This window comes from Lipotes vexillifer, unplaced genomic scaffold (assembly GCF_000442215.2).
Source record: "Lipotes vexillifer unplaced genomic scaffold, Lipotes_vexillifer_v1.1 scaffold668, whole genome shotgun sequence".
NCBI lineage: Eukaryota > Metazoa > Chordata > Mammalia > Artiodactyla > Lipotidae > Lipotes > Lipotes vexillifer.
Window position 1 is genome coordinate 524,809 of NW_006785319.1, and position 9,320 is coordinate 534,128.

The following is a 9,320-nucleotide window of genomic DNA, read 5'->3' on the forward strand; positions in this document are numbered from 1 at the left end:
GATGGGTGGGTGGGTGGGTGGGAGAGGGGTGGGCTGGGAGTTTGGGGTTAGTAGATTCAAACTGTTACATTTAGAATGGATAAACCACAAGGTTCTACTGTATAGCACAGGGAACTATATCCAATCTCCTGGGGTAAACCATAGTGGAAAACAATATAAGAAAAGAATGTATATATGTGCAGAACTGAGTCACTTAGCTGTACAGCAGAAATTAGCACAACACTGCAAATCAGCTATAATTCACTAAAAAAAAAAGGAGGCGGCTGGTCATCTGTGTTGGATGCTGTCTGGGGGGTGCTTGCGTTAAAGGGAAGTTGGATAAGATAATTCTTTCTGGTTCTCTCTAAACTTTCAGATGCCGAGATAAGGTTGAAGAAATAAGTTAGTGGTCAGAAAGCAAAGGAATATCTTCCCCTTTCTCATCATGACTAAAGGAGCATATTATGTTTTGTCACACAGAGAAGACTTCAATTCCCAAGTGCCCTGCACTAGAAATAAACCAGGAATAAGGAAACCTGCTAAAAGCTATGAATACCAAGAATTTTCTAAGAGCATTATGCCATGATATAAGCTACCGGTAAAGGAGAATAGTTCATTGTTTTTTTTTTCAAAAGACAAGAATATTTACCAAATATATCCAGTCTAATCAGAATTGTGACTGCCAGATAATCTGAACTGTGAATACTGCATTGTCTCTCATATTCTAGGAGTGGTTTGTCTGAAAACTAGATCTCTTTGCAAATGTAAGTAATTTTTTCCTTAGAGGTCAAAGTTATCTATAGTTTTTCTTTTCTTTCCTAGTCAGGTTGATGAAGGTTTTGATTCCCAGTTTAGGAAGTTGATAGATTTTGAACTCTTCTGACTGTGTAACCTATATTAAGAAACACCATTTATATCATGACCTGGGATCATATATGCATTATAACTGAAATCAAATATCTGAGAAGCAATAGCTATACTTACATACCCGTATAATACTCTGAAATTTTCAATTCAATTCCTTAATTGTTAAATACTGTTCATGTCCCTCTAATTTCACAGGATTTCCAGGTTGAAAAACACTACTGCAGTCACTAGTTGGAGAAAATTCCAACAATGGTAGGATCAATGGGAGAATTCAGGTCTTGTCATTCAGGACATTTGATCAACTTGCTACAGAAAGACAATCTTTGCATATATATTGTCAGAAAGGTCCTGGAATTTGCAATACATTTCCATGTTACTCTGTAGTTCCTTTCTTCCCGACTTCTCTGCCTACTCTCCCCCTACCACCCCACCCCCGAGGAAATCCTCATAGCTACCAGTGGAAAACATGAAAGGCTTGAGAGATGTATACGTAGACCACGTTCGTTCTGTGTATCTTAAAGCTTTACATCTAGAGAAGCAAGTTTTCGCTGAAAGCACCTCTGTTTATGCATGCATTCAGGTGGCCGCCGAGATAATGGAATTGCTGACACACTGCTCAGAGCCGCTTGGGTAACTGAGCATTCTTTTATTATCAGGAAGGCAAATGCAGTTTCGAAGATCAAAGTGGACACCCCCTGGAAGCTACATTTTTTACAAAAGGCTAAAGTGTCTGCCTTCCTAGGAATCAAAGGGACTTAAAACAGAAAGGCAGTCGTACTGGAGAGAATGCCATTGTCGACAGGATAGCAACCAGAGGTAATTTAATTCTTAAAGTTAGCAACTCTGCCAGCTCTGGGGTTAAGCAAGATGCCTGATACTCTGATAGCCATAGCTGGGGTCTGCCTGATAAAAATTTCAACTGTCAGTGCAGGGACTGAGAATATTTTTGGAATTTTCACCATTTGAAATTCCTTTGTTAGCATTTTGATCCCACATCTTCAGAAAGCAGGGCCCCACTGTTACAGTGGAAGTAAAGTAGAAGGTCGTTATAATCCAGTCACGATTACAGTACTTATTGGAAAAGTTATCATGGATGAATCCTTGCTCTCCGACATGGCAAACTTGAATAGTAGCAAGAGGACCATGGCTATTCTGCCATCAGCTGCCATCTAATAACAGTTCCGCCGTGTTTAGGGTCCTTCTGTATCCTCTCCCACACCCACCTGACTTTAAATCCCACCCTAAGCCCCTTTGCCAAGACTTTCAGATGGTTACCTTCAGAGATGTCTAAAGATCATCTCTCAGCTGGGCCCACATCAAACGCTTACTAGAAACTCCTTCCCTTGGATGACTAAAAAACTTCCCTGGTGGTTTTCAGTCTCCTTTAAATCTTGGCTGAAGTATTTGGAAGAGTAACGATGGGCTTCATTATTTCTTCTAAAAAACCCTCCAGGAATTTACGCGTCTGAAGAGGCCTCTTTCAGAAATTCTGGATACTTAATGAGTGCGCTTATTACAAAAGAAATGATTTCCCTTCGTTTTTATCAGGCTAGTGTCTTTTGAAATCCCCTTTGCTTTCCCAAGAGTTTGTCCTCTTAGAGAATAGAAACATTTTCCTGATGTTTATCAAATGTTTACTGTAATTTAAAGTGAGTCACTGAAGTAATTTTTGCACTTGGGAGTTTCTCTACTGTAAACTTTTATAGCCCATGTTATTAATGAATAGGCAGTATTGGTTTTTTTGTTGTTGAATTGTATGAGCTGTTTATATATTTTGGATATTAACCCCTTATTGGTCATATCATTTGCAAATATTTTCTCCCATTCTGTAGGTTGTCTTTTCGTTTTGTTGATGGTTTCCTTTGCTGTGCAAAAGCTTTTAAGTTTAATTAGGTCCCAGTTGTTTATTTTTGCTTTTATGTCCTTTGCTTTAGGAGATGGATCCAAAGAAATATTACTGTGATTTATATCAAAGGGTGTTCTGCCTATGTTTTCCTCTAGGACTTTTATAGTATCTGATCTTACATTTAGGTCTTTAATCCATTTATTTTTGTGTATGGCGTTAGAGAATCATACAAATCAACATCAAAAAAGCAAACAACCCAATTAAAAAAATGGGCAGAAGACCTGAATAAACATTTCTCCACAGAGGACATGCAGGTGGCCAAGAGGCACATGAAAAGATGTTCAATATCACTAATTACCAGGGAAATGCAAATCAAAACCACAATGAGATATCACCTCACACCTGACAGAATGGCCATCATCAAAAAGACCACAAATCACAAATGTTGGCAAGGATGTGGAGAAAAGGAAACCCTCATACACTGTCAGTGGGAATGTAAATTGGTGCAGCCACTGTGGAAAACAGCATGGAGGCTTCTCAAAAAACGAAACATAGAAATACCATATGACCTGGCAATTCCACTCCTGGGTATACATCCAAAAAAACACCCCAAAACACTAATTTGAAAAGATCCACGCACCCCAGTGTTCACAGCAGCATTTAGTTATAATAGCCAAGTTATGGAAGCAATGTAAGTGTCCATCAATAGATGAATGGACAAAGAAGATACATCCATGGTATATATATACAATGGAATACTACTCAACCATATAAAAGAATGAAAGCTTGCCATTTGCAGCAACATGGATGAACTTGGAGGATGTTATGCTAAGTGAAATAAGTCAGACAGAGAATGACAAATACTGTGTGATATCACTTATATGTGGAGCCTAAAAACTACAACAAACTGGTGACTGTAACCAAAAAGAAACAGACTCTCAGGTATAGAGGACAAACTAGTGGTTACCAGTGGGGACAGGGAAGGGGGGAGGGGCAATACAGGGGGAGGGGAGTAAGAGGTATAAACTATTAGGTATAAAATAAGCTAGAAGGATATATTGTACAACACAGGGAATCTAGCCAATATTTTATAATAACTACAAACGGAGTATAACTTTTAAAAATTGTGAATCACTATATTGTACACCTGTAACTTATATATATTGTACAGCAACTATACATCAATAAAAAATATTAGAAAAAGACAGTATTGATTTTAACGCATGTTAAATAGAATCTTAGTGTGCAAAGCCTTGATCTAGACATTTATTTTTGTACTAAGAAAAAATATAATAGTTTCGAAGTTATAAAGGTTTTAAGGATATCAAAAGAGTGAAGTATGAGGAATAGATAATAGCATACCTTGGGCAATCTCCGGGTAACTTTTGGAAAAAGCTCACCATTAACCATTAATGGTCCTAATAGTTTGTCAAGCTGAGCCATACGTTTTTCTTTTTCTTGACATAGACAGTTCTCATGTCCACATTGGAAAAAAAGAATTTAGCTTTGTAGAAATCAATAGATTACTGTAAACTTACATCTGTATGGAGCTAAACTGGGGGCAATATTATCAAAGATCATCTACTCTGGATCTGTCATTTGACTGAATTCCCCAAGTTTAAGTTCTGGGAGCAGCTGCTCATCCGAAACATGGCCCTCCTTTATAAAGAAGCAATTCCCAGCAGGGCATGGAACCTAGGCCTAAATACTGGTTCATATTTTATATCATTCCCTAATGAAGAAAAGTAAAATAGTTAATTTAGATAATCCTTTAGGGAAAAGCAGAAAGAACAGAGGGAACTGAAAATGAGGAAAGAACCTCTAAGAGAACCTCTTAGAGGAAAGAACCTCTAAGAACCTCTAAGAGAACGGCTGAAAGGGACGGCATTTGCTGTGAACTCTGCCTTTACTGAGTCTCATACCGCACACGCCCTCTCACGCTCTGAAAGTTCAAGAATGTACTCAGCACAGCTTGTGAGTTTACACAACTTGTAGGTCTGACCTCTCCCCAGTGTTTTGCCACCCATTTTATTCCATTTCATTAGAGATGGGTCTCCAGCTGACACACGCCTGAGTTATCTGCCCCTTCTCCCTTGGACCCTCCCTCAGCTGCTACTCACTCAAAAGGGTCGCTGGGATCCGCCCTCTGCAGCTCTGGAGGGATGGGGATCCTCTTGTAGTACATTTCCCAGTCAAAGGCGCCGCGCATGGCATCCCCGGCCTGGGCCTCGTACCCAAAGTGATTGTGGTCAATGACATCGATCATGGGGCACACGATGGTTTTGTGGTTGAGTGCAATCTGGTCTGAAAAATGAAAGCACAGAATAGGAAATGACACGCCTGCCCAGGTCATCTCTCATTTTTCTGCCAAGAGAAGCCCTTCCTAACGCATCGTGCTCGCAGTCTGGTTCCCTGTTGCCTTCAGAGCACTTTGCAGAATCTCTGTTTGAATGCTGGGCTTAGCATGATGGAACAGTGATTAGGTGCAGTTAGTGTTGTGGTATCTTCCTCGAAGAAAGTGATGTCCCAGAGATACCTGGAGAAGAGCATTTGGCTCTCCCTCTGTCACAGTTTTGCTCTGACCTGTCCCCAGTCTGTCATTTTACAGTGCACCCAGCATGCGTGCAGTATAAACAGTCCTTGTGTTCCTTCAAGCATACAGCTAGAGCCTGCTGAGAAAATACTGGCCTGCTTTCTGGAGGTTCCAAAATGTAAATATTTAACTTCATGGGGTTTTTTTTTTAGCATCTAATCTTACAATGGCCATGATGGCTGTCCCTCCACCGCCCCCCAAATGCTGGCAGATTATACACAGAATTCTTTGCTCTCAGGCTTACCAGAGATTTTGCCAAGTCCTATTTTGCTACTGTTCTTTAATATAGACTCTGTTTATCAAAGCTATACATTTTTATCTTCTCTCATCATATCTGAAAATATGTTAGATGGCCTGATACTACCGCTACTATTCCTGCTACTGTTCAATTCTTGAGCAACTACTAAGTATACTCAGGCTGTTCCTAACCCTCCTAGCAACCCAGTGAGGTTGTTCTTATCATCATTCCTAGTTTACACATGAGAAACTGAGCTCAGAGAAGTTAAATAACTTGTCCAAGGTCACTCATCTTTTGACGGCAAGAATTAGGATGCAGTCCCTGCTTAATGGTCCTGTGCTAAAGTCTGGGGTCTTTCCAGTTGGCCATGGTGCTTCTCCGAGGCAGAAAGGAGACTTATTTCCCAGTTGCAGCTCCAGCCCCTCCCTCGTAGATGTTATTATGTGAGACCTGAACAGCCAGTGCTGGGAAGGGCACGTACAGGTACTTTGGCTGACCTAGAACAGCTACATGTGAAGTGTTCTCTTCCCAACAGTGTGCATTTCTTCAGCATTTACTACAACAAACTAATAGTGTCAGACAGGCAGAACTTTTAAGTGCAAACATCTGCTTTTTGGTTCTCTGGAAGACCTTTGGATGTGGTGTGTGGAATAAAATACATTTAAGTATCTTTAAAAAAGAAAAGACATAATTTAGAAATAATGAGGTTTGGCTATTTCAGCATCATTATTCTGATGACAGTGATAAGGCAGGGCATGGAAACCACTGAATCCTATGGAAGATCTCCCCCCAGATCTACCTTTCTCTCTCCCTTTCTTTTTTTTTTCCCCTTTCCTTCCTTCTTTCTTTCTCTTTCTTTCTTTCTTTCTCTCTCTCTCTCTCTCTCCCTTCCTTCCTTCCTTCCTTCCTTCCTTCCTTTCTTTCTTTCTCTTTCCTTCCTTCTTTCTTTCTTTTCTTTCTTTCTTTCTTTCTTTCTTTCTTTCTTTCTTTCTTTCTTTCTTTCTCTCTCTCTCTCTCTCTCTCTCTCTCTCTCTCTCTCTCTCTCTCTCTCTCTCCCTCCCTCCCTCCCTCCTTCCCTCCCTCCCTTCCTTCCCTCTCTTTTTCTTTCTTTCTCTTTCATTCATTCATTCACTCCTTAAGTTAATCCCACCAAGAGCTCTGTGGGCATCGTTTTCACCTGGGCAAGCCTTGCAGTGGGCTTTAGTCTTTAAGTGGCATTCCCCCATAGATGTCTTTGACAGAGGAGACTATCATTACTGTGTCCAAAATATTTCTTCTATCACCTCTGCAGGTATTTGAGTATTAAGGTTTCAGTGACTTTCTTCAGTCAAATTCAGAATCAGGTTGATTTACAAGTTCCTTGACCAACAAGGAGTCTCAAGGTGACCCAAAGAGAATGAGTCTGTTAAACTAACTGTCAACTTTCCCTTCAAATTTCCTCTCAGCTCTCATCCAGCAGCACCAGCTCGGGGTGAAAGTAGCATGACTAATTTTTCATCTAAGGCTTGTGCCTACATTTCAATTTCCAGGGATCAAACGGACTCTTAATGGGAAATTGAAATTCAGGTAAAATCCCAAGGTGAAAAATGAACCAAGAAACTGTGTGGCTCCACCTTTTTTTTTTTCTTTTTTTTCCATTTTGGAGGATGTGTCAAGACACTGATAGAGGAAAATAAAAAAAGATAGTGATCCTGAGCATGAATCATTTCTTACCCATCAGGCCTACAGGAAAAGAAATGCTTGAATGAGAAAAAGTGGGCTTCTCTGTCTTTTTCCTTTTTTTTCCTTTTTTTTTTTTTTCTTGTTAGATGCATATGAACAATCAGAGCCTTGATAATTGGCATTTAGGGCTTACTTTGGATAATAAATAAATTAGGCCTTGTGCTGACTTGAGTATTCAACACCACATAGGTCAAATTCCCTTTAAGGGAAACTGATGGCTGCTGATGAAACTCTAAATTGCTATGTCCTTGGACAAGCTACTTTTAATTAAAAGCTCAGAGGAATCTCTGGCCATTAGGAGCATAGAAACATCCCTGTTGATTAGGGTGTCTGGGTGGTTGATTACGGTGTCTGAGCGGTTGTCTGCGGGGGAGAGTGTGGCTCTGAGATGCCATGGAGCCTTAATTGCTGGTCATTTCCTGTTTCAAAGGCAACACAATTTCAATTGATTTTTTCCCCCACATCGTTTACTAATGGAGCTTTGCTGCTTCTATCTGAAATCCTGCACGGTTCTCAATAGAAAATGATTCTTTCTGAGGCAGCTATTGTGAAGGAGGCTGTTAACTGGCTTTAGCTCCAAGACCTGGGATATATTTACAATAAAAGTTGATTTAGTGAAATGTGGAAGAACAGAAAGGAACTCAATATGTGCGCACCAAGAACTTTTTAGGAACACACTTTTCCCCTCAGCCTTACAATTTATTCCTTAGCTACTACTGGGCTTGATCTCTGACTTAACTGTGAAATTAAAAAAATACTGGTGCTTGGACTGAACCTCATGCACGTTTGTGAGCTTGAGTGGTTTTCAGGACTTTTGTGTTTCTAACAGTTCAAGTGATAGTCTTCTAGTGATCATTTAAGATGTATCACCTGGGCGGCAGCTCTGAGTGTTTGAGGGATTGTGTGTAAACATGATGGGGGGTCGTATATTTAGGGAGCTAAGCTGCTGCTGGAGTGGAAAAGAGAATGGGCTTATAAATCCTGGGAAAATGTCAGTGCGCTTATACTTTAACTGTATTCTGGGGCTGAATACTTCTCTCGTCTCTTAACAGTCCTATGATACTTGCTAAACTGTGTGTGGGTGTGTGTGTGTGTGTGTGTATTTTAATCATACTGTGCTTATAGGTAGTATAATGAATACTTTTTCTTTTTAGTGTTTACTCAGTGAATGTCTAAGTTAAAGAAATCAAACCTTTTCAAACCTTAAGTTAGACTGCAGTTGGTATTACCTAAAATGTCAATTTCAATGTGGTTTTCTAGTTACCTATACGTCCCAGCAATAGTTAAGATAGAATTCACCGCTCCCACTGTAAACCTCGTAAAAGGGGTCTCTAGCCTTTGTGGATGGCGGATGACATAGAAGCGCATGGCACCCTCCCCCGTCTCCCCCGGAAGCCCCAGGGGCTGAGGGTCACTCACTGAGGAGCGGGGGAAGCCAGTTGACGTTGACTTCGCAGTGGGAGTCCAGGAACGTAAGGACCTCGCCTCTGGCCATGGACGCCCCCAGGAGTCGGGTCCGGATCAGCCCTTCCCTTTTCTTGGTGCGAACAATCCTCACTTTGGAAAACCGAGCCATGTATTCTTCCAACTTCTCCTTCAGGTGTTCTGGGAAGGAGGAAGAACGGGGACAGAAGGAACACAGGACATTAGTTGTAGCAGAATTACTCCCGGGCGTCCGTGTGTGGAGAGCGTGAACGGTGAAGCCCAGCGGAAGCCCATCTTCTCGTTTCATCGCCTAGGGGTCTCTATTCCTTACAAGTTGCAGAATGCGCCATAAGATGCAAACCCCGCCCTTTGGACACTGACCCGCTGGCACTCCACCTTGTGGTTTCTGTGGACCAGGGGCCACCAGACGGCAGCCTCGCCAGCCTGCACCCAGGTGGGCATCAGCCCTGGGTCCCTGCTGGTGAAGTCAGGTGAACGTTCCAGCATATGGGCTCTTGCCAACAAGAGGGCCCTTTCTGGCAAGGCTTTGCCTAGTGTTCTCTGTGTTGAAAACACTGCATGTAAAACCACAGGAAAGAAAAGAATACCTCTCAAATCAACAGGAAGCAAACAGATCTCCCCCCCCCCCC

The 9,320-nt window shown here is 41.4% G+C and overlaps 1 protein-coding gene across 1 annotated transcript in view; it reads right to left on the reverse strand.

The window, feature by feature from the left end:
• The window catches only part of GALNTL6 (polypeptide N-acetylgalactosaminyltransferase like 6), a 1,162,176-nt gene that overhangs the window by 188,011 nt on the left and 964,845 nt on the right, over window positions 1-9,320 (reverse strand). The window contains exons 5-6 of the mRNA XM_007457365.1: window positions 8,665-8,850; window positions 4,813-4,996 (exon numbers count right to left, since the gene is read on the reverse strand). Coding sequence (XP_007457427.1) covers window positions 4,813-4,996; window positions 8,665-8,850 — 370 coding nt within the window. The remainder of the gene's footprint in view (window positions 1-4,812; window positions 4,997-8,664; window positions 8,851-9,320) is intronic.